General features: G+C 43.0%; 1 protein-coding gene and 1 long non-coding RNA gene across 2 annotated transcripts in view; one reads left to right on the forward strand and one right to left on the reverse strand.

Moving 5' to 3' along the window:
• Window positions 1–790: 790 nt before the first annotated feature.
• On the reverse strand, window positions 791–10,777 carry LOC121282343. Its single transcript, XR_005944044.1, has 2 exons — window positions 10,715–10,777; window positions 791–1,521 (listed from the first exon to the last, which is right to left on the reverse strand). It is a non-coding gene; the product is annotated as an uncharacterized LOC121282343 (long non-coding RNA).
• The window catches only part of atp11c (ATPase phospholipid transporting 11C), a 154,286-nt gene continuing 138,628 nt past the window's right edge, over window positions 10,426–26,083 (forward strand). Inside the window, exon 1 of the mRNA XM_041196043.1 lies at window positions 10,426–10,571. Within this exon, the coding sequence (XP_041051977.1) occupies window positions 10,545–10,571 (27 nt within the window). The 5' untranslated portion in view covers window positions 10,426–10,544. The remainder of the gene's footprint in view (window positions 10,572–26,083) is intronic.

The following is a 26,083-nucleotide window of genomic DNA, read 5'->3' on the forward strand; positions in this document are numbered from 1 at the left end:
TCACAATCAATGGCCGTCCCAATGTGCTTCGCAGCCAATTAAGTACTTCTGAAGTGTAGTTATTGTTGTAACAAGGAAACACAGCAGCCAATTTGAACATAGCAAACTCCCATAAACAATAATGTAATAATTATCAGATAATCTGTTTTTTTATGTTGATTGAGGCATAAATATTGGCCAGGACACCTGGATAATTCCCCAGCTCTTCTTCGAAACAGTGTCATGGGATTGAAGGTGCATTATAGAGATACGGATGTTTTAATGTCAGGAGAGAAAGACAGTGGGGTTTTGGGAAGAGTTCTGTAGCGATAGCAAGGTGGCTTGATGGATCTGCCACAACTATGGGTTGGAGAGGCTGAATGAACTGTGCACCAGAGTTTTAGTTAAAAGTTAATTAAAATGTATTTTTAATCAAAATACGGCCTGGATTGCTTATATGACAAGTGGTCTTAACATACGTAACAGTTCATCCAGTGCAACTAACATGATGAAAATTTTTTCACTGGATATACTACACCTTAAAACAAACAACAGCAGATTACAATTTCCAATGTTGATTTAGGTTTGAGTAATACAAAGAAGCAGACATGCTGTTGCACGTATTCTGACACTGTCCCAGAGTCAGACCACACTGTCTTTGCTGATGAATTCTCACGATATCCTGGTCTCACTCCAGAGATGATGTTCACACAGGAAACAATGGGTGTTTACGTGTTGTGTAGCTCGGTGTTACATTTATTTACAATGGAACTAGGAACCTGGAAACAGATGTAACCAGCAGCCTTTGATGCTCCTTTAGAAGATTTAAGTTTATTTCCCATTTTTGTTCACTTAACAACATAAAGCATTCAATTGCTACAATTCAATTTTCACTACATTCTGCGCCAGTGTCACTGCTATTATGCATGGCAAGGGCACTCAAAGTGTCAATAAACTAAGGAACCTCCTACTATACAAAATACTTCACAGTCAAACAAGCAGAGCAAACATTCAGTAAACCTTACATTCTCTAAGGATACAGTTACTAACACTGTATGGTACAGCTATCTCTGAAATGCAGTTGCCCATGATATGCAATAAATGCTAGAACTGAGACAGATTGTGAGCCCATTTAAATGTTTATATTGAGGAGTTACATAAATCAGCATATCATATTTTAAACCAGAATGAATGAATTTTGTTCCAAATGAATGACCATTCACAGGTTTAGTAGCACTGTACCTGAATCATAAGTATAGTGTTTGCAACATAAGCTTTACGATGTCTGCAATCGTTTCAATCTTCTTACAGCAGGACAACATTGAATTGAGTGATATTTCAAAACAGAATACTCAATTAGGCTTTCCTTATCTTCGAAAATTGTAATCATGTTTCCTGAGCTTTTGTTTTAAGGATTGTACATTTTGCTTCTAAATATCAAATTAAATGTTGGCTTGCCTCAATAGAAGAACTTTCACTGCTGAGTCAGAAGTTCCAAGAAAGTCAAATTTGAATATTTTCTTAACGATGTGAAACTAGGCACTATAGAGGAGAAAAAAGATTTAGGTGTCGATGTACACAGAACACTAAAAGCAATGCAACGGTACAAAAAGTAATCAAAAAGCCTATTCGAATGTTGGCCTTTATCTCCAAGGCTGCAATACAAAAGGCTGGAACAGATGCTTCAATTGTACAGAGTTTGACCAGATTCCATTCAGCTTTCAGATTAAATTCAGCTTTGGGCTCTTTATCTCAGGACCAATATATTAGTTTTTGATATGGTGCAGATTTAACAGAATAGTACGTGGGTTGAAAAGTTAAATTATGGGATAATTGCATAAACTTGATTGTATTCTTTTGAATTCAGAAGATTGATTGGTCAGTGTTATGATCCCTATACAGACCTGTAACTTTTAAAAAAGAAATAAATATCCCAGTGACCTTCTGGAAGAACCAATGGACAAGATTTCACATTTTAACATTTTTACTGTAACAAACTGCAATCAACGTAGACTAAACATTACTCAACAGGCAATTAATACACCAACTAAAGAAAAGTTACCTTTGCATTAAATAAACAGGAAATTAATGCATACTTGGGAGTTTGGTGAGTGGGAGAGTTTAAAGTGTTAAACTTGTTCTTAAAAAATCTAGTCTAGTTTGTAATTAGCAAAAACTGGAAAGCACTCTGTAAATAGACTAAGTTTCACTCTTTATTCCACCTTAGGCAGGGTAAACACACTCTGCTGAGAACTGAGTAGTTATTTAGCTAACTGGTTGAATCTAGTTTCTCTAGCTCCAGTTCAGTTTACTATAAATTCAGGGTTCTTTAGTGCAGCTTAGGCAAATGACTACAGCTTTGGAACTGAGTGCATACTTGGGAGTTTGGTGAGTGGGGGAGTTGGGGAAAGAGGTGTTCCTTTCTTTTGCTTTTTCTACCTTTTCCACCCTGTAGGATTTGGTTCTTACTCTATTGCAGGGAAAGGAACTAGCTCTTTGGTGAGTATCTGCTAAGTGGTTAAGGTCTATTCCAGTACTAAGGTTTAAAATAGTATATAAACTGGTGGCAAAGTTAATAAAATATACAAAAAAGGAAAGTAAGTGTGAATAATATAATTAAGTAATTAATTAAAACACATTAAGGATGCAGGATAGGTAATATGTAAAAGCTGCAGGATTTGAGAGCTCCTAGATACCAGTATGATCCAGGGCAAGCACGTCTGCAGTAAGTATTTGTGGTTCAAGTAGCTTCAACTCAGAGTCATTGAGCTGGAGGCTGAGCTGCAGACACTGCGACACATCAAGGAAAAGGAAAGTTACCGGATGCTTTATACCAGGAGCCAGTCACACCATTTAGGATACAGTATTCTGATTTGGTCAGTGGTCAAAGACAGGAGGGTGTGACTGTGAGTGAGGCAGGTAAGGAGAATCCAGAGGGCAGGAGTGCTGTAGCCTCAGCCTTTGCAATTGTTCAATAGGTTTGAGATTCTCTCATCTTGTTTGGATGAGTGGGGGCTGCAGGGTAGATGAGCAAACTGACCATGGCATCGTGGTACAGGAAGCCATTCAAGTGGGGCAGTGGTGGGGTGGGGCAGGGGGGGCGGGGGGGGGGGGTGGGGTGGAGGGATGGAGGCAAAAATGAGTGTAGTGTTGTATGGGGCAGTATAGTGAGGGGATTGACACTGTTCTCTGCAGCAAACAGCAAGAGTCCAGATGGCTGTGTTGCCTGCCTGGTGCCAGGTACTCAGGAACTTGCAGTGAGAGCAGGAGGATCTAGTTGTCATGCTGCATGTAGTACCAACAACATAGGTAGAACTAGCAAAGAAGCTCTGCATTGAGAGTATGAGAAGCTAGGCACTACATTAAAAAGCAGGTCCTCAAAGATAATAGTTTCTGGATTCTTATCTGAGCTACATGCAAATTGGCTTTGTCACTTGTGGGAATCATTACAGGTCCCCTAACAGTAGCCATACGATTAGATGGGTTATAAAGGAAGAAATAATGGAAGCCTGTCAGAAAGTTCCAGCGATGATCATGGGGCATTTTAATTTGCATATAGACTGGGAAAAGCAGATGGGCAAAGATAGCCTAAATGTGGGATTCATCGAATGTTTTCGATATAGTTTCTTAGAATAGTATGTTCTGGTGCCAACCAGAGAGTAGACTATACTAAAGCTGGTATCAGGCAACAAGATTGGATTAATTAATGACCTCACAGTGTAGTCACCCCTAGGTAGCAGCGATCATAATATGATTGAATGTTACATTCAGTTTGAGGGAGAGAAGAGTGGGTCCAGGACTTGTATTTTAAACTTAAATAAGGGTAACGATGAGGGCACAAAAGCACAGCTAATTAAAGTGAACTGGCAAATCAGGTTAAGGGATAGGTCAACAGAGATGCAGTGGTGGACATTTAAGGGGATATTTCAGAATACACAGAATAGATACATGCCAGTGAGAGAAAAAATCGAAGGGGAGGATGCACCATCCATGGTTAACAGAAAGAGTTAAAGATAGTATCAAACTTAAAGAAAAAACAAATAATTGCACAAAGATGGGCGGAAGGTCAAAAGATTGGTCTGATTCTTAAAAAACAGCAAAAAATGGTGAAAAGATTGATAAGAAAGGAAAATTAAGAGTACGAGGGAAAGCTAGCTAGAAGAGAGATGGTTGTGGTTGCGGGAGGACAATCATCTCAGTTCCAGGACATCTCTGCAGGAGTTCCTCAGGGTAGTGTCCTAGGTCCAACCATCTTCAGTTGCTTCATCAATGACCTTCCTTCCATCATAAGGTCAGAATTGGGGGCATTCGCTGATGATTGCACAATGTTCAGCAGCATTCACAGCTGCTCAGATACTGAAGCAGTCCATGTCCAAATGTAGCAAGACCTGGACAAATCCAGGCTTGTGCTGACAGGTGGCAAGTAACATTCATGCCACACAAGTGCCAGGCAATGACCATCTCCAAATAGAGAGAATCCAACCATCTCCTTTTGCAATTCAATGGCATTACCATCGTTGAATACCCCACAATCAACATCTTGGGGTTACCATTGGCCAGAAACTGAATTGGACTAGCCATATAAATACTGTGGCTACAAGAGCAGGTCAGAGGCTAGGAATCCTGTGGCGAATAACTCACCTCCTGACACCCCAAAGCCTACCCACCATCTACAAGGCACAAATCAGGAATGTGATGAAATATTCTCGACTTGCCTGGATGAGTGCAGTTCCAACAACACTCAAGAAGCACAACACCATCCAGAACAAAGCAGCCCACTTGATTGGCACCCCTTCCACAAACGTTCACTCCATCCACCATAGACGAACAGTGGCAGCAGTGTGTACCAACTACAAGGTGCAGTTCAGAACCTTACTAAGGCTCCTTAGGCAGCACCTTCCAAACCTACGACTGCTACTATCTAGAAGGACAAGGGCAGCAGATACATGGGAACACCATCACCTGGAAGTTGCCGTCCAAGCCACACAGCATCCTGACTTGGAAATGTATTGCCATTCTTTCAATGTCGCTGGGTCAAATTGCTGGAACTCCTTTTCTAACAGCACAATGGGTGTACCTAAGTTACATGGACTGCAGCAGTTCAAGAAGGCAGCCCACCACTATCTTCTCAAGAGCACTTAGGGATAGGCAATAAATGCTGGCCTAGCCAATGATGCCCACATCCTGTAAAAATGATGTAGAAAGAAACAGAAAGACAGATTGTAAGTTTCTATAGGTATTTGAAAAAGAAACATGTTATCAAAGTGAGCATTGGTTCTATAGAAAGTGAGTCCGAGGAATTAATACCGGACGATAAGGAGATGGCAGATGAATCGAACCAATATTTTGCAATGGTATTCACTATAGAGGATAGGAGTAATGCCCCAGAAATAGCTATTAATCAGGAAATGCAAAAGAGGGAGGAACTCGGGAAATTACAATCACCAGGTAAGTGATACTGAGAAAATTGTTGGAGCTGCGGGCTGACAAGTCCCCAGGTCCTGAAGGACATCATCCTAGAGTCTTAAAATAAATGGCTAATGAGAGCGTTGATGCATTGGTTTTAATTTTCCAAAATTCCATAGATTCGGGAAATGTTCCATTCAATTGGAAATTAGCAAATATAACTCCTTTATCCAAAAAGGGAGTGAGACAGAAAACAGGAAACTACAGGCTAGTTAGCTTAACATCTGTCATAGGGAAAATGTTAGAAGCTGCTACTAAAGATGTTATAGCAGGGCACTTGGAAAAAATCAGGGTAAGCAGGCAGAGTCAACATGGTTTTGTGAAAGAAAAATCATGTTTAACCAATTTATTGGAGTTCTTTGAAGGAGTTACATATGCTATGGATAACGGGGAACTGATGGATGTATTATACTTAGATTTCTGGAAAGCATCTGATTAGGTGTCACACCAAAGGTTACTGTGCAAAATAAAAGCTCATGTAGGGGGTAACATTTTGGCATGGTTGAAGATTAGCTAGCTAACAGAAAACAAGAGGATAGGCAGAAATGCATGTAGGTACAGCAAGGATATAGGTGCAGCAAGCAATAAGGAAAGCGAATTGAATGTTATCATTTATTGCAAAGGGAATTGAATACAAAATTAGGGAGGTTATGGTTCAGTTATACAGGGCACTGTTGAGACTACATCTGGAGTACTATGTACAGTATGGGTCTCCTTATATAAGGAAGGATGTAAATGAGTTGGAAGCAGTTCAGAGAAGGTTTACTGAATTAATACCAGAAATGGGTGGGGTGCCTTATGAGGAAAGGTTGGACAGGCTGGGCTTGTATCCACTCGAGTTTAGAAGAGTAAGAGGCACTTAATTAAAACAGATAAGATCCTGAGAGGTCGTGACACGGTCGATGTGGAGGTTTCCTCTTCTGGGAGAATCTAGTACTAGGGACCACTGTTTAAAAATAAGGGGTTACCCACTTAGGAAAGAGATGAGGATATTTTTTTTCTCTCAGAGGGCTGTGAGTCTTTGAAACTCGCTTCCTCAAAAGGCAGTGGAAGCAGAGTCTTTGAATAGCTTTAAGAAAGAGGTAGATAGATTCTTGATAAAAGGGTGAAAGGTTATTGAGGTGGAAATGTGGAGTTGAGGTTACAATTAGATCAGCCATAATCTTATTGAATGGCAGAGCTGGCTCAAAGGGCCGAGTGCCCTACTCCTGCTCTGAATTCGTATGTAAGTAATTAACACAACTGAGATAAATCTTACAACTCCTTTTTCTGTACCCTGCACATCTGGGAGATGTGTAGCATTACAAGAACAAGTCCCATGTTACTCCGAGCTTTCCAACAGGCTCACTTTTCCATGCTGTGCTAGTTCAATTCAAACAATGCTTCAGAAACAACGGTTGGCACTTTCAAGAATGAGATGAAATTTTATGGTATTAAAATTAAAGAAAAATATTGAGGATGCTGAAGATCTTCGAAATAAAACAGAAAGCGCTTGAAACACTCAGTAGGTCTGGTAGTATCTGTGGAAAGAGAAACAGAGTTATCATTTTGAGTCCAATATGACTGTTCTTCTGAACACAGCAGATTTGGTAAATTGGGCAGGAAGGGCTAAGTGGCCAACCACTGTCACAATGTTCCTATGTTTTAGGATTTACTGAGAGTGGGTTAAGTTAATATATATATTCAAGTTCTTTGTTTCTTTTTAGTTGAAATGCATGTTACTAATATTGTGCTTGTTGCTAATCTTTGTGATAACATGCAATTCCACAAAGCACACTTTTGTATTTAAAGCTGTGCCAAAAGCCTTTTTATTGAATTGTTAGATATAATATTGTTCAAGAAATTTGGTGCCATATATATGTAATTTGAGCATTAGACCCAATAATTTTGCTCTTTTGCTGATTTCCTGTAATATGATTCTTAATTAAAATTTAAAAAAGCATAAAATTTCACCTCCTTGTTGAAACTGTCAACAGTTGTTTCTTAAGCATTGTTTGATTCACAAAATCCCAGTAATTAAAACCAAATGGGGAGGTGATGCTATAGTGGTATTGTCGCTGGACTAGTAATCCAGAGACCCAGGGCCATGCTTTAAGGATCTGGGTTCGAATCCTGCCGCAGCAGATGGTGGAATCTGAATTCAATAAATCTGGAATTAAAAAGTCTGTTGATGACAATGAATCAATTGGTGTAAAAACCTATCTGATTCTTCCTTTAGAGGAAGAAAGACATCTGCTGGTCTGGACTCCAGGCCCACAGTAATGTGGTTGACTCTTAAATGCCCTCTGAAGATGGGCAATAAATGCTGGCCTAGCCAGTGATGCCCACATCCTGTGAATGAATAAAAAAAAATCCCTGTCCATTCCTAGTTGCTCTGAAAAGGTGCTGATGGGCCTTTCCCTTGCAGCTGCTGTAGTCCTTGTAGTGACAATGCTTCCACAGTGTGAGGTAGAATTTGGATGCAGCAACGATGACAGAAACCCAATGTATGTCCAGATCAGTCTGATGGGGTGGAAGTTTTCTTCTGTCTTTTTCAGCAGCAAAGATCAGAAGCAAAGGTGCTGATGAAGTTAAGACCTCACACCATATAATTTTATAAAAATTATAGCTTTAAGTATAGAAAGTAGGAGGGTACTTAAAAAAGTAATTAGGAGAACAAAGAAGGGGCATGAAAAAACACTGGTGGGCAAGATAAAGAAAAATCCCAAGGCATTTTATAAATATATTAAGAGCAAGAGGAGAGGCATTATCCCCATTAGGGGCCAAAGCAGCAATCTGCGTGTGAAGCCGGAGGATGTTGGTGAGGTTTTAAATGATTACTTTTCACCTGTGTTCACTATGGGGAGGAATGATGCAGGTGTAGAATTCAGGGAAGGGGAATTTCAGACAGAAGGGGCATGAAAGATGAAAGTTTTAGCTACTCATTATGGAACTTAGCAAAGAGAGAGGGTGTGGCCAGCAACATTTTTTCCTTTAATCTTTCATGAGATGTAGGCATCACCGACAAGACCACAAGTTCCCCATCCCTAATTGCTATTGCACTGAGTGGCTTGCTTGGCCATTTCAGAGGGGCAGTTAAGAGTCAACCACGTTGCAGTGGGTCTGAAGTCACATGTAGGCCAAACCAGGTAAGGACAGCAGGTTTCCTTCCCTAAAGGACATGAGTGAACCAGATGGGTTTTTACGACAATCAGTAATCGTTTCATGGTCGTTATTACTGAGATTAGCTTTATATGTCAGATTTTATTAATTGAATGTAAATTCCAGCAACTGCTATAATAGGATTTGAACCCATGTCTCCAGGTTACTAGCTTGGGCCTCTGCATTACTAGTTCCATGACATTAGTGCTACACACCACCATCTCCCACATAGGGTAACAACATAGAGTCAGAGATTTCAAGGATGGAGGAAATGAGAGTACATTAATCAGAAGAAGGATAGCGATTTGACATCAATTCAGGTGGGGGAGCTGTTGGGCATCAGTGAAGATAAGGTTAAAAGAAAGTGGTACTTTGGAGTAGCTGTAGTCTTTTTGGTCAACTCAGGAGTGGGTGGTCGCAGAGTGGTGAAGACCAACAAGGAAAGTGATAACAGAAACAATGACTTGGTTGAGAAATTCATATGTGGATAGAATAGAATCATAGCCTCATAGATTAGTTATAGCACAAAAGGAGACCATTTGGCCTGTCAAGCCATGCTGGCTGTCTATAAGAACAATTTACCTATCACTACCCTGCTCTTTCCCTATGGCCCTGCAATAGTTTCATTCCCTTCAGATAATTGTCCAATTCCTTTTTGAAAGCACAATTGAATCTAAGAGACATGCTATTGCACTCATCAGGACAGATGCAAGAATAACAAATTTCAAAGGGAGCAACAAATTATGGCACATGAGAAAAGGGTGTTGATTAGTTGGCAAGTGGGCTCTGATTGGTTGAGGCATTGTCATGGAATATGCACCAAGGAACAGTTATTCCCAAGCTTTTTTTCCAATTCAAGAAGATTTTTCTCCTAAAACAAAAACAGAATTACCTGGAAAAACTCAGCAGGTCTGTCAGCATCGGCGGAGAAGAAAAGAGTTGACGTTTCGAGTTTGGTCGAAGGGTCATGAGGACTTGAAACGTCAACTCTTTTTCTTCTCCGCTGATGCTGACAGACCTGCTGAGCTCTTCCAGGTAATTCTGGTTTTTGTTTTGGATTTCCAGCACCCGCAGGTTTTCTGTTTTTGTAAAGATTTTTCTCCTGTCGCTTTTGTTCTTCTGCCAGTCGCTGTAAATAGGTAGCCTGTGGTTCTCCAGCAATGGGAACAGTTTCTGTGTATCAGCCCAGCGTGAACTTGGAAGCGTGGCGGCAGAGCCAACCAATGAATCAAGTGGAGCCAAAGCCGCAGGCACACCAATGGCAAACCCAGAGATAAAAACAAAAAAAAAACTGCGGATGCTGGAAATCCAAAACAAAAACAGAATGACCTGGAAAAACTCAGCAGGTCTGGCAGCGTCGGCGGAGAAGAAAAGAGTTGACGTTTCGAGTCCTCATGACCCTTCGACAGAACTAGCAAACCCAAGCGGAAGCAAGGGCAAGCGTCTGTCCGGGACTACACATCCCAGGGTGCAGCGCGCGGAGGGGGGGCAAACGAGCATGCGCAGTGGATGGATTGGGGGTGGGGGTGGGGGTGGGGTCACAAGGAGACGGGGACTTGGTCGTCGCTCAGTTGTTTTGATCGCGCTCTCCCCGCCTCCCGGAGCAGTAAAGGAGGAGCGATATGAAGTGAAGGCGGCGCCCGAGAGCGGGTCCGGGGGTGGGGTGGGGGGGGAGGTGGGGTGGGGAGGGAGGGGAGGACTGGGAATTGTTCAAAAGGGAGATCGGTTCTACTCTGACTGACTGACTTGACTTGACTAAAGCCGGCCGCTCCGAGGAGGAGGAGGAGGAGGAGGAGGAGGAGAGGGGTCGGTGAGGCGGGGAGGGGAGGGGAGGGGAGGGGAGGGGAGGGGACACCGAGCGACGGCCGCTGAAATGCTTGGGCGCCGGGAGGCCGCGGCGCAGCCGGAATCAAGAAGCGGCTGAGGGCGAGAGGAGAGGGAGAGGGAGACGGCGCGACATGTTCCGCTGTGGAATTAACCGATGGGTGAGTGAGTGAGTGAGTGAGTGAGTGAATAAATAAATATCACCCCCCCCCCCCACCCACCCACCCACCACCTAAAATGGGTAAAATACATCCTCCCTCCTCACCCAAATAGATCTAGAACTGACTCTCTCTCCCTTCCTTACCTTGGCCGCGGGAGATCGCACCGAACACCCGCCCCCTCCCCGGGGGGGAGGCTCTCCGACCAGTGACCGGTGATGGGCTCGAGCTCGCAACCTTGACCCAGCAGCCCCCGGGGTGGGAGGGGAGGGGGAGGGGGCTCCACACGCGCTGCTGCAACTCATCTTGCAAACAGCAGCAGCTCCTGCAAACTAAAATCCCCCTTTATTTGGTGTGTGATGGGGGGGGGGGGTTGGGGAGGAGGGTATCTTGATCCAGCTTGCAAAGTTGCCTTGATGAAAAGTCATCGACACCCCCTCCCTCTCCCCCCCCCCCCTCCCTCCTCCCCCCTCCCTCCTCCCTCTCCCTCCCTCCCTCCCTCCTTCCTCCCCCCCTCCTCCCCCTCCTCCCTCCCTCCCCCTCCCTCTCCCTCTCCCTCCCTCTACCTCTCCATCTCACTCTCCCTCTCCCTCTTTCTCTCTCCGACTCTCTCTCCCTCTCCCTCTCCCTCTCCCTCCCTCTCCCTCTCCCTCTCCCTCCCTCCCTCTCCCTCCCTCCTTCCTCCCCCTCCCCCCCCTCCCCCCCCTCTCCTCCCTCCCCCCTCCCTCTCCTCCCTCCCCCCTCCCTCTCCTCCCTCCCCCTCCCTCTCCTCCCTCCCTCCCCCCCTCTACTCCTCCCTCCCTCCCTCCCTCCCTCTCCTCCCTCCCTCCCTCTCCTCCCTCCCTCCCTCCCTCTCTCTCCTCCCTCTCTCCTCCCTCTCTCTCCTCCCTCTCTCTCCTCCCTCCCTCCCTCTCTCTCCTCCCTCCCTCCCTCCCTCTCTCTCCTCCCTCCCTCCCTCTCTCTCCTCCCTCCCTCCCTCTCTCTCCTCCCTCCCTCCCTCTCTCTCCTCCCTCCCTCCCTCTCTCTCCTCCCTCCCTCCCTCTCTCTCCTCCTCCTCCTCCCTCCCTCTCTCTCCTCCCTCCCTCTCTCTCCTCCCTCCCTCTCTCTCCTCCCTCTCCTCCCTCTCCTCCCTCCCTCCCTCTCCTCCCTCCCTCCCTCCCTCTCCTCCCTCCCCCCCTCCCTCTCCTCCCTCCCCCCTCCCTCTCCTCCCTCCCTCCCCCCCTCTCCTCCCTCCCTCCTCCCTCCCTCTCTCCCCTCCTCCCTCCCTCTCTCTACTCCTCCCTCCCTCCCTCTCTCTCTCTCTCTCTCTCTCTCTCTTCTCCTCCCCCTCTCTCCTCTCTCTCTCTCTCTTCCTTCCCTCACTCTCCTCCCTCTCTCTCCTCCCTCTCTCTCCTCCCTCCCTCCCTCCCCTCTCCTCCCTCCCTCCCTCCCCTCTCCTCCCTCCCTCCCCTCTCCTCCCTCCCTCCCCTCTCCTCCCTCCCTCCCCTCTCCTCTCCCCCCTCTCCTCCCTCTCCTCCCTCTCTCCTCCCTCTCCTCCCTCTCTCCTCCCTCTCCTCCCTCTCTCCTCCCTCTCCTCTCTCTCCTCCCTCTCCTCCCTCTCCTCCCTCTCCTCCCTCTCCTCCCTCTCCTCCCTCTCCTCCCTCTCCTCCCTCTCCTCCCTCTCTTCCCTCTCTTCCTCTCCTCCCTCTCTGAAGGGTTTTCGGTCCATTTCCCCGTCCACAGAGGCTGTCCTGCTTCCTTCCCCCCGCTGAGTGGGTCTCTCTCTCTGTCTCCGCCCCCCCCCCCCCCCCCCCCCCCCCAACCCCAACCTCCAGCAATTTTGTCACCAAGTTCCCGCGCCAGCTTTTGACAATTACAGAATCGGCATATCAAGCACACGCTTTCCTTATTAAATCACTTTTTTTAAACCGGGAAAAAAAAAACCCAAAAATGTCCTGCATTCACGCCCCAGCCTTACGGCGAATTTCTTCCAGTTTATATACACATATATATATATATATATATTTTTTTTAGAAGTCAGAAGTAGGGAGTTGAAAGATGTACCCTCCCTGCATTGATTGTTTAAATGCGGCAGTCCCCAGTCAGAAATTATTTGCGTAAATTCCTTTGGGATGTCAGATGTTCGCAGGCGACATTGGTGCAAGTTGCCGCTGGATTCCGCGTCTGCACAAGTTTGCTTTCTTCTCCACCCCCCCCCATGTACCCTTGGTGGTCTGTATTTTGGACCTTTTGACCGTGCTTTCTCAAGTCTTATGAATGTTTTTAACCCAGTGCACTGTGTAAAAATGGGCTGCAATATTCTTAGCCGTGTTTATTATCTATAATTAGAGCAGAGACTCTTGCAGTAAACTATATACAGAAGGTGTTTTTGCTGGTGTTCACGCAGAATGTTCACGCCAGCTAACAATTATTTGCATGTCTTCTCAGAAATTAACATGTTTCCGGTTCTTTGATCAATTTATGATGGAACAGTCTTTTTAAACCATAATTGAGTGTGATGGAAATAGTGTTAGAGCCACCAATTTTTTTCATAAGCAGTACCATCTTTGGGGGGAAGAAAGGAATCGGACTGCAGGTTGAACTTTAGAAGTATTTCATTCATAATCTATATTAAGTAAGGAAGGTTGGATAGCCACAGTCCTGTGGCAAGTGTTGTGAATCATGTGCTAGGACACTCAATGGATGTGGCAGCTTATTTTACTGCCTATCACCTTGGAACAGTTATCAGTGTAAGGATTTTAATCTAAAGTTTTATTTTCTCTGAGTCACTTGGTGCTGCAGGATGGTTGCATGTTTGCCAGTCACCCTGCATTATTTGATCGGCTAGCCATTTTCAGTGTGAGCAAGTGTGTTGACGTTTCATACCCGAGCCTGTTCCTCACCAACATTTGCACAAACTTTCTGGTAAGGATTGCTGGATAACAGTGATCAGAAGCTAACACAGCTTGACAGAACAAACCTAACTGGATACAGTTTCTACTTGAGATTCTGTGGGAAATTCCACACAACACTGTCCTACAATCGATAAAATTTCTTTATAACCAGTTGTCAAATATTTTCAAGCAAATGTAGCATGATATAAAGCTATTAACAATTACGTCCTTCAAGATAGCACTGAAGTTGAATGATGAACAAACTTTTGGAATTTTAATTGATGTATAATTTAACTGAGTATCTTGGGCTAATTTCAAAGTACTAACAATTCCTTAATTAGAGCCTTGTAAATAAGTAGCAGAGCCTTGCAATACACAGTAGACATTATGGGATGATTTGATGCCAACGTTAGGTGTTGATGCTGATGTCAATTTTTATGTTACCATCATGAGTGTCTATACATTAATCTCCACAATAACATCTCAAAGGCTAGTAGGAGTCTAATATTTGTGGATTTTAAAGGTGCAGTCTATTCACATGCATTATATTAATTTTTTGTATGGTGAGCAATGATTGAGAAGTATTCAAATGACATCTCCACTCAGTTGATGGAATTTCATGTCTTCAGTAAGGTTGCTGCACCAGTTGGTTTCACCTCTTGATCAAATGTAGCAACTGAATTGATCAGAGAAGTGTTAAATTTAATAACTTTGAAGCAATCTGCAGAAAAAATAGGAAGGAAGAAGATACAGAAGAGAGAATGAACATGTAGCAAGTACATCTGCCCATTTTGTACTAATTATACTAATTTGACAGAGCAAGTCACAACATGTACTAATCACTAAACCACAATTAAACACTCCAAAACCAAAAAGATTGCAAGTATTCTAATTCCAGGCATTGCTTAAATAACAAATTACAGATTGACCATCTAACTTGATCAAAATGTGACAAACAATAAAAAGTGCCAGTAGGATATTTCCCAAAGATTTAAATTTATTTTGGAAGTAATTCTGGGATTATCTAAATTAGTTTGCAGTAATTTCTGCTTGTTTGATGATGGAAGATTGATCGAGTAAATTTGCAGTTTACTTTTCTAAGTTGGCTCTGCTGCAATTTAGCATATACCAAAGCTCATAAATAATGTTTGAGAAAACCTGTTGTAATGTAACTTTTTTGAACTGTAAACTTTTAGTTGCTTGATTTATATTAGTAATATATTTGTGTGGAAGTGTTGAACATATACATGCATACAGAATGATTTTGAAGTGTCTTCCTAATAATAATGAAGAAAGTTGATACCATATGGTCACATGCCATTGAAGTAACCTGCAATTGCCATGCTGTATTTTTGTTTGAATTTTTGATTGCAGCTATTTTTTCATTTGCATTAAGATACTCTGACTTGTTTTCTTGAGCCTGCAATTAGAACTCTTTTGTAAGCTTGTGATTTTCAACTAAATGAAGCTACACTGTACATTGACCTTCAGTGTGAACAGTCAGATATGCTGAGGGAAAAATTTTTTCCCAAATCAAAGATACTAAAATTAAATTTATTTGGTAGTTTTAATGGACAGCAGCATTGGTTTGTCTGGGCATTTCTTTATTGAACCCAGTAGTAAAGAGTATAGATTCTGCAAAATTTGACTGTACTTTGAATTGGCTTATTCCTTTTCGTGCTATGAAGTGATGTATAATATTTATTCAAGAGTTTGAGCGCCTAATGAGTGTTATGAATAATTTGAATTTTACAAATAATATAATATATATATGACTTTTAAAAAAAAAAGGCTTAATATTAAAACTTCAAAAGGAAGGAGCAGTTTACAGTTAAACTGTACAGAGCAGGTCAACACAGAGCAGTTACATGAAACCTTCCTTGTAATTAACTATTCGTATATAGAATATGTTTGGACTACGCTAGTGGAATGGAACAATTTATTAAATCATTGCAGAATTTCATTGAAGTTGGCAGATCAAATGTTTTGGTTGACCAGATTAACCCCTACAATGTTTGGGGTCATAGTTGCAGGTAAAAACTGGGAGAGGTCTGTAGTCGTTATTCATTCATATACATCTGCGTCTCTGGAAAGGTCAGCGTTTATTGGCTATCCCTAAGTGGTAGTGAGCTGGTGCAGTCTGTGTGCTCTAAGATATGTATGCTGATAGTGCTGTTAAGAAGGGAGTTTCAGGATTTTCACCGAGCAACATTGAAGAAACACCTCCAAGTCAGGATGGTGCCTGACTTGGGGAACTTGCAAGTGATGCTGCCCTTTTTCTTCTAAGCAGTAGATGTCTGGTTATGGAAGGTGCTGTTGAATAAGCCTTGGTGAGTTGCAGCAGTGCATCTTGAAGATTGCACACTACTACTGTTTGCCAGTGAATGAGGGAATGAACATGTAAGGTGGTGAATGGGGTGCCAATCAAGTGGGCTGGGTAGTGTCAGACTTCTTCAGTATTGTTGGAGATGCACTCCTCCAAGCAGCAGTGTCAGTACTGGAAGAACAGTACTGGCACATTAAAAATCACAATGGTAGCCAATGAAACAAGTGACAAGTTATCTTTTGCAGCAATATATAAATCCTACTCCCAGTATTCATAACATTTAAACACATTCTTGAACCATCTGATAGCTCAGTTGATAAATAGTATTATCGGGTATGTGACCTGCATAAATGACGTGCATATACAATCATAACTATAGAGCAGATTACATTCCTGATCTGTGCTGAGTTAGCTGATTATTCTCAGCACATCAGTAAAAGTGTCCTTGGTTAGCTATTGTTCTTGCTCTTGATGTTGTTGAATAATGTTTTGCAAACTTAGCATGTGTGGAAGTCTGGGCGGGTGAGGTTTAGCTGTGGCTGTCGAACTGCCTGCAGCTGACTAACGGACTAATACTTGCTGTTTGGGGTTACAAGTGAAGCATGACCACATGGGCAGCATGATGAATCATCTCCAGGAGAGGTTTGGAGGACAATTGAGAGATTAAAAAAAGCATGAATGAATTGTGGCCGACCTGCCTGCTATATTTCTATTAGCCCCAATGACCATATGTTTAGTTTCCTTTATTGAAAATTCAGACAAACCTATTTTTATCTGCCCTCTTGCTCCCTAATATATTCTGAGGTAATATTGCTGGGTTTTTACCTTTCTTCCCATTCTGCCTAAGTTTGTCCCAGCAGCCTTTACTCTTAAAGCCAATTTATTCTGTGACCATGGTTCTCCTTGGAGCCTTTTTTTGACGTGTTACTATTGAGCTCCCGTTTTTACAGCTGAGCCTGTACCTTTGCTGTGTGTTGATACTGGTATCTGAGCGCTTGTCTTTCTTGGCAGAATACCCAATACCATGCAGAAAAGGAAAATAATTACCCTGGCTTTCCATTCTTTGATTCATTGAACATGCACTCTGTTTTCAGTCTACAAATTTAGATTTTGCTATTGTAGATAAAGTGAAGAGGTGCATTATGTTTAATGAGACTTGTGCTTTTTTTTTAAGAAAAAAGTTGCATCTCTTGTGGCTGTTTTTATTGGTGAAGAGATGGACATTCCATGCAAATTAGTGAGCAGGTAACCATGTGATTGCAACTTATTAGACAGGCAGCTTTGCAGCTTTGTGCAGGAGCTGGTCTGGTACAAGAAAAGTTACAGCTCCACTAGGGCAAATATCTGACTTGTTTTATTTTCATCATATCCCAGAATAGATTTATTCTGCTGTTTTTCCCCTTTCCAATTTGGGGTTAACACTTATAAACCGAACAAAATTAATTTAAATTGCAAGTTATTTTTCTCATTTTGATTTTCCAAGTCCTCAAGAATTCACCTGTTGTTGTAAATACTCAAAGAGCAGATATAGATTTGATGTGAACCCAGGAAGAGAATCCTTGCAATTATATAGTCGGCCAAGTTGTAAATTAAAGTGTAAGCATTCCTGGTTTGTGTCACTCAATTGATTGATATAGTTTTGTACTGAAAGAAAATATGGAGTTGAAATAACACTTGAATCAAACGGTGACAGCCTATGTTGCTGTTGGAGCAGCCCGCTGTTCGTTTTCATAAATTGGGAGTGATTTTGTGCAGCGTCTCTGAGCAGTACAAAAATAACACAGGAAACCATGCACCAATAAATTTGTGGGCAATGCCACAAAGTCCTCTGTTTAGCTTCCAGGCAGTAGGGTGCATACTTATGATCTTTAGATGCTGACCTGGCATGTCCCATTAAGGTCACTGTCTTGTTCAGGTACCCTGTGCAGCGAAGTGTCTAAATAGGTCCAGAGGTCTCCTGAAAGCTAATTATTCTTGTCAGCCTCACTAAGTTAACAGCTGTTGCATTAATTTCCTTGGGAGCAATGCAGGTTATTGCAAGGTCACAAAGAAAAACCAGGTGGTTCACTTTCTTTTTGTGTGCTATCTTTTTTGAAGATTGTTCACCCATGATTTGGTGATATCATGTGTAAAGTTTGACAGATGATCTCTAGCAAATTGTATTTTGCCCATCTTGTCTGAGCTGGATTTTAAACTAATATTTAATGCTGTATTCAGCATTTCTTCCTCAATAAACCATATTTAAGGTCTCACTGGTGTTTTAAACTGTTATTCTGATGTAGGACCTCATGTGCAACCTCAAACATTTTGGGCTGTTGTAACAGTCCATGTGTTTTTTTTCTTCCATCTACCCTTCTCTGGTTTTTCTAAGGCAAACATTACACACCCTAAATAGTAGATGTGGAGCGACAACTGTGATTGATATCCAGTGGAACTGACTCCCCATTTCTTTGGACAGTACTACCTTATATATCAGAGAGAGGTGTGTGTGCTCTTTTTCTTGTTATTGCTGTCTCTTACTCACTTGCGCACACGCTCTCTCTTTCCCCACCCGCACCCCATCTTTCTCCTTTAAAGTGATTCTTGTTCAGCTATGCTGTGAAATCAATCTCTCTCTCTCTCTCTCTCTCTCAAGTGCTCGCTATCTTAAGCAAACAGTAACTTATAGTTGAAATGTCAAAGTAATAGAGACTTTCCAATTAATCCACTCCCTGTTTTGGTGTAAATTGGGCAAGCTTCATCAAAAACGTAGATGCAGATTTCATCCTCTGGGTCCCTGTCCACTTTACATTTCATTGTTTTCCTCCTCTCAGAAAGACAGTACATACAAATTAGGAGCTACATCTAAATTTTGATGCACAGAATGTCCAAAATTCTGTCCTGATTTTGTGTACAGGACATCAGCTTTCATCTATTCTTGTGTGAGTTGCGCAGTCAGAGTTGTTGGACATTGCTGTGCATAGGGATCAGTTGCAAATTTTAAATGTGATAGCAATAGATACTTGCAAATCAAGGATATTGAGAGATATGGGGCAAAGGTAGGAATGTGAAATTGGGTCAAAGATCAGTCTTAATTGCATTGAATGGCTGAAGAGGTTGGAGGGGCTAAAAGGACTCCAACTATGTTCGTTTGAAAGGCATTGCAATGTTGAAGTAAATATAAGACAAAGTTGTAATTCTCTTATTTATACAACAACTATTTGCATTTATTCAGTGCCTTTAACGTAGTAAAACATCTTGTGCAGCTTCACAGGAGTGTTATGAAGCAAAATTTGACATCGAGTCCCAAAGGAACTATTTGGTCAGATGACCAAAAGCTTGGTTGGGGGTACAGTTTAAGAAGCATGTTAAAGGAGGGAGACAGAATTTGAGAAGCAGAGAGGTTTAGGGAGGAAATTCCAGCTTTTGATGCCCAGGTAACTGAAGGCACAGCAACCAATGGTAGAATGATTAAAAATCAAGGATAATGATTCAGAATTAGATAAGACATAGGAGCAGAAATTAGGCCATTCGGCCCATCGAATCTGCTCTGCCATTCAATCATGGCTGATAAGTTTCTCAACCCCATTCTCCTGCCTTCTCCCCATAACCGTTGATCCCCATACCAATCAAGAACCTATCTATCTCGGTCTTAAATACACTCAATGACCTGGCCTCCACAGCCTTCTGTGGCAATGAATTCCATAGATTCACCATTCTCTGGCTAAAGAAGTTTCTCCTCATCTGTTCTAAAAGGTCTTCCCTTTACTCTGAGGCTGTGCCCTTGGGTCCTAGTCTCTCCTACTAATGGAAACATCTTCCCCACGTCCGCTCTATCCAGGCCTTTCAGTATTCTGCAAGTTTCAATCAGATCCCCCCCCCTCATCCTTATAAACTCCATTGAGTAGAGACCCAGAGTCCTCAAACGTTCCTCGTATGTTAAGCCTTTCGTTCCTGGGATCTTTCTCGTGAACTTCCTCTGGACCCTCTCCAGGGCCAGCACATCCTTCCTGAGATACGGGGCCCAAAATTGCTCACAGTATTCTAAATGTGGTCTTACCAGAGCCTTATAAAGCCTCAGCAGCACATCTCTGCTTTTATATTCTAGTCCTCTCGAAATAAATGCCAACGTTGCATTTGCCTTCCTAACTACCGACTCAACCTGCAAGTTAACCTTAAGAGAATCCTGGATTAGGACTCCCAAGTCCCTTTGTACTCCAGATTTCTGAATTTTCTCCCCATTTAGAAAATAGTCTATGCCTCTATTCTTCCTACCAAAGTGCATGACCTCACACTTCCCCACGTTGTATTCCATCTGTCACTTCTTTGCCCATTCTCCTAACCTGTCCAAATCCTTCTGCAGCATCCCCGCCTCCTCAATACCACCTGTCCCTCCACCTATCTTTGTATCATCTGCAAACTTAGCCAGGATGCCCTCAGTTCCATCATCTAGATCATTAATGTGTAAAATGAGAAGTTGTGGTCCCAACACTGACCCCTGCAGAACTCCATTAGTCACTGGCTGCCATCCTGAGAAGGACCCCCTTTTCCCCACTCTCTGCCTCCAGCCAGACAGTTAATCTTCTATCCATGCTAGTATCTTGCCTCTAACACCATGGGCTCTTATCTTACTGAGCAGCCTCCTGTGCGGCACCTTGTCAAAGGCCTTCTGGAAGTCCAAGTAGATAACATCCATTGGCTCTCCTTTGTTTAACCTGCTCATTACCTCCTCAAAGAACTCTAACCGATTTGTCAGGCATGACCTCCCCTTGCTGAAACCATGCTGACTTTGCCCTATTTTACCATGCACTTCCAAGTTTTCTGAAATCTCATCCTTAATAATGGACTCTAAAATCTTACCAATGACCGAGGTCAGGCTAATCAGCCTGTAATTTCCCGTCTTTTGCCTCACTCCCTTCTTAAACAGGGGGGTTACATTAGCGATTTTCCAGTCCTCTGGGACCCTCCCTGACTTGAGTGATTCCTGAAAGATCACCACTAACGCCTCCTCTATCTCTTCAGTTATCTCCTTCAGAACTCTGGGGTGTAATCCATCTGGACCAAGTGATGTATCCACCTTCAGACCTTTCAGTTTTCCTAGCACCTTCTCCTTGGTAATGGCCACACACACACACACACACACACACACACACACACACACCCCCCCACACCCACCCACCCCCGGACTCTGTTGAACTTTGGGGATGTTACTCGTGTCTTCCACTGTGAAGACTGACGCAAAGTACCTATTCAGTTCCTCCGCCATTTCTTTGTTTCCCCACTTCTACTTCTCCTGCGTCATTTCCCGGCAGCCCAATGTCCACTTTTGCCTCTCTCTTACCCTTTATATATCTAAAAAAAAAAAGACTCTTGCAATCTTCTTTTATATTACTGGCTAATTTACCCTCATATTTAATCTTCTCCCTCCTTATTTCTTTTTTAGTTGTCTTCTGTTGGTCTTTGTAGGCTTCCTAATCCCCGGTTTCCCATTGCTCTTCGCCGCATTGTATGCATTCTCTTTAGCTTTTATGCTGTCCCTGACTTCCCTTGTCAGCCATGGTTGCCTCGTCCTCCCTTTAGTATGCTTCTTCTTCCTGGGGATGAATTTTTGCTGTGTCTCCCAAATTATTCCCAGAAACTCCTGCCATTGCTGTTCCACTGTCTTTCCTGCTAGGCTCATCTCCCAGTCAATTCTGGCCAGCTCCTCCCTCATGCCACTGTAGTTGCCTTTATTCAACTGTAATACCGTTACATCTGATTCCAGCTTTTTCCTCTCAAATTGCAGGGTAAATTCTATCATATTATGGTCACTTCCTCCTAAGGGTTCCTTCACCTTAAGCACCCTTATCAAATCTGCCTCATTACACATCACTAAATCTAGAATTGCCTGTTCCCTAGTGGGCTTCACCACAAGCTGCTCCAAAAAGCCATCTCGTAGACATTCCACAAATTCCTTTTCTTGGGGTCCACTACCAACCTGATTTTCCCAGTCTACCTGCAAATTGAAATCCCCCATGATCACTGTAACCTTGCCTTTCTTACATGCCTTTTCTATCTCCTGGTGAATTTTGTGCCCCACATCCTGACTACTGTTCGGAGGCATGTACATAACTCCCATTATGGTTTTCTTTACCTTTGCGGTTCCTCAACTCTACCTACACAGATTCTACATCATCTGACCCTATGTCATTTCTTGTTATTGATTTAATTTCATTTCTTACTAACAAAGCAACCCCACTCCCTCTGCCAACCTGCCTATCTTTTCAATAGGATGTATATCCTTGGATATTTAGCTCCCAGTCCTGATCCTCTTGTAGCCATGTCTGCATGATTCTTACCACATCATACCTGCCAATTTCAATCAACACCACAAGCTCATTTACCTTATTTCATGTACAGTGTGCATTCAGATACAACACCTTCAGTCCTGTATTTCCCGTCCCCTTTCTCATTGTCATCCCTTTATCTGATGCGCTTGAAGTTAGATTCCTAGCCCTGTCCTATTTTGTGTTCTGGAGACTTTAATAGCCTCTCCTTTCTTTTCAGTTTTTTCATAATTTCTCATGAAGTTGAATCCACCCGCCCCCCCCACCCCACACGCTAACCTGCTGCTTTGTTTCCCATTAGTCATACTTCTTGGAATTTTACCCCCATCCCCCCCCACTTTCTAATTTAAGGTCTTGTTGACCATCCTATTTACCCTTTTCTCTAGAACATTGGTCCCAGATTGGTTCAGGTGGAGACTGTCCCAATGGTACCGATCCCTCCTGCTCCAATACCGATGCCAGTGCCCCACGAAATGGAACCCCTTTTTCTCGCACCACTCCTTTAGCCACGTGTTTACTTCCCTTATTCTCGCGTCCCTATGCCAATTTGGACGTGGCTCAGGTAGGAATCCGGAGATTATAACCCTTGAGGACCTGTTCTTTAATTTAGTTCCTAGTTCCTGATAATCCCCAAACAGATCCTCTTTCCTAGTCTTACCTACGTTATTTGTCCCGACGTGGACCACAGCAATTGGATTTCCCCCCCCCTCCCTCTCCAATATCCTTTGAAGCCGGTCAGAGATATCCCTCACCCTGGCACCGGGCAGGCAACATACCATGTTGGACTCTCGATCCTGCTTACAAAGGATGCTATCAATTCCCTTAATTATAGAATCCCTACAACTACCACTTGTCTTTTTGATTCCCCCCTCTTGAATGGCCTCCTGTGCCACGGTGCCGTGGTCAGCTGGCTCATCCTCCCTACAGCCCTGTTCCTTATCCACACAGGGAGCAGGTACCTTGTACCTGTTGGACAAGGTCAAGAGCTGAGACTCCTCTGTTCCTGAACACAGGATCCCTCTACCTGCCTCACTTGCAGTCACACCTTGCTGACCCTGACCACTGACCGAATTTGAGGTACTTAATCTACCAGGTGTGACCACCTCCTGAAACAAAGTGTCCAGGTAACTCTTCCCCCTCCAGGATGTGCCTTAGCATCCGGAATTCAGATCCAGCTCATCAATTCTGAACCGGAGTTCCTCCAGCAACCAACACTTCTTGCAGATGTGGTCACTGTGGCTCGCAATGGGATCTGCCAGCTCCCACATCATACAGCTACAGCACATCACCTGCCCAGCCATCTTGACTTAGATAATTAATTTATTAATTAGCTTTGCAGTGTTTTTTTTTTCAAATTTGGTGCAGATTTCCTACCAACCAATCAGGTCACAGCTTTCCTGTGATGTCACTTTTTCAGTTTTGGCTTCAGTTACTCTGTGCCCCGAGGTGCTCCTCCCTCCGAGTCTGTTCCCTGAATTTACTCACCAATCAGCTGCTTTTCCTTTAAAATCCATTTTCAGAAGAGTGTCCCTCGCAGGTCTGGTGCACTCCTGAAGGCACTGCCTCTTCCTCTCTCTTTTTAGGTTTGAGGAGGAGGGAGGGATGGAAACACTACACGCAATGTAATGTTTGAGGCTATTCCGTTCTTTGACAGTGGTCCTCCTCAGTTCCCTCCTGAGTCGCAGTGGCTTCTCCCAGAATGCTTCAATCACTTCTCACCAGCATCCTCTGTTGGATGCTCTTCCTCCTGTTGAGCGCAAGAGTCCTTCTCCTCGATTCCCTCCTGAGTCGCAGTGGCTGCGGTGACTTCTCCCAGAATGCTTCAGTCACTTCTCACCAGCGTCCTCTGTTGGATGAGCACAGATACCTGAGGGTGTGTGACTGGAGGAGATTACAAAGATAAGGGAGGATTTGAAACCAGAATCAAAATGTTAAAATCAGATGTTGCTTAACCGGGAGCCAGTGTAAGTCACTCAGTACCGGGGCAGTAGGTGAATGGGATTTGATGTGAGTTAAGACACGGGCATTTGAGTTTTGGCTGATGAAGTTTACAGAGGTAAAATGTGCAAGAACGACCAGGATTGTGTTGACGTTGTCAAGTCTAGAAGTAAGAAAGGCATGGATGGAGAGTACATTTTTGAATCTAGTATGAAATGAGTGCCGGCAGTTCAAATATATTTCTTCGAACCATAGCACAAAACTGCTAAATGCATAATTGAAGGTTGTTTCATTTAGAGAGCACAGAAATTCTATGATAAGGAATGGGGAAATGTCATGGTGCAACATAGGGATCCTCTACTAGAGTTTGGGGCCAAGGCACAACCAACTGCTTTTTCTAATCTTGGAGTGCTTGATGCTGACAGTGGAATTCCTGCAAATATTGATATCCATTGTTCCAGTGACTGATGGAAATTGTCAGCTACCAAAAAGCAAATTGTTATTACTGTACCAAACATACTATGCAGCAACAGAGCTGCCATGCTGCTAAATAAATATATTTTTTAATAATGCAGGATTCATGTACAACATCTTTACTTGAGTGTTCCTGTTTGGCAAATCTATGATTTTGGACAATATGTTCAAAATATATTTAGTCTAAAATGGTGTTCCATTCCCAAGCACCAACATCCCTCTTCTTGAGAACCAAAATTTGCATGAAGCATTCTCTGCTTTACATTTTCCCTTGATCAGATCTTCTTAAGCATTCTTTTTTACCTAGTAAAGATAAGCTGTCTGCCAGAGTTATTTTTGGATGTCCTAGGTTCATTGAACTGCTGCCTAATCAACTTTACGATTTTAATTGTTCTGCAGTAATTGCATTCAAATCCATAAAATTTGGTGTTAATTCTGGAGTTGCATAGCACGGTACAGTTCATGTTGTATAATCCAGGAAATTTGGCTCCACTACACAAGAGAAATATGCTGAATTGGGAAATATGTTTTGGAAACTGAAATAAAACACAATTGGTAATGCACTGAGGTAATGCACTGTTAAGAATGCTCATTTTACATCACTGAAGACTTATTTCAGTGGAGAACCCAAGATTTTCCTGCGGAGCCAAGATTAGTTGATGATTAATGAAAATGGATACTGCGGATGCTGGAAATCTGAAACAAAAACCGAAAATGCTGGAAAAACCCAGCTGGTGAACAGCATCTGTGGAGAGAAAAAAACCAAGAGTTAACGTTTCAAGTCCGTATGACTCTTCAGAACTAAAGAAAAGTAAAATCTGATTAAATTTATACTCTTTTAAGTGGGGTGGAGTAGATGAAGCTGGATAGAAGGCCAGTGATTGGTGGAGGCAAAGGAGAGATTGCCAGCGATGTCATGGACAAAAGGACAAAGGGGTGTTAATGATAGTGGTGCTGATGGTAGCATTCAGGTCAGAAAGCAGAATGTGATAATAGCAGGACAAGGATAAGCACTCTGGAAAGAACAACTCGAACAAGTGATAGATGGCCTTTGTGGGGGTGGGATGGTGGGAAAAAAATTGAAAATAGGACAAAAGGTGGGGATAAAATAATGAATAAAAGTAAGTGGATAAAAAATAAGAAAAAATTAAAAAATGAAGTTGAATATTGATAAAGAGAGTGAGGATGGAGGAGAGAGTTTGTGGTCTGAAGTTGTTGAACTCAGTGTTATGTCCGGAAGGCTGTAAAGTGCCTAATCGGAAGATGGTGTTGTTCCTCCATTTTGCATTGGGCTTCACTGGAACATTGCAGCAGGCCAAGGACGGACATGTGGGCCTGAGAGCAGGCAATGAAAATGGCCTAGTTTGGTTTGGGCAAGCCCTTTACGGGTAGTCTTGTGTCCATTAATACAACTGGAGTTGGACCACAGCTTGAGTATTGTGTACAGTTCTGATCGCTACAATGCAGGAAAGACGTGATTGCCCTAGAGAAGATACAGAACAGATTCATGAGTATGTTGCCAGGAATAGTGAATTTCAGCTATGCTGAAAGATTAGATAGCCTCCTCTGTTCCAGCCTCAGGAGTGTCTTATTTGAGGA

This window comes from Carcharodon carcharias, chromosome 9, assembly GCF_017639515.1.
Source record: "Carcharodon carcharias isolate sCarCar2 chromosome 9, sCarCar2.pri, whole genome shotgun sequence".
In the NCBI taxonomy this organism is placed as follows: domain Eukaryota; kingdom Metazoa; phylum Chordata; class Chondrichthyes; order Lamniformes; family Lamnidae; genus Carcharodon; species Carcharodon carcharias.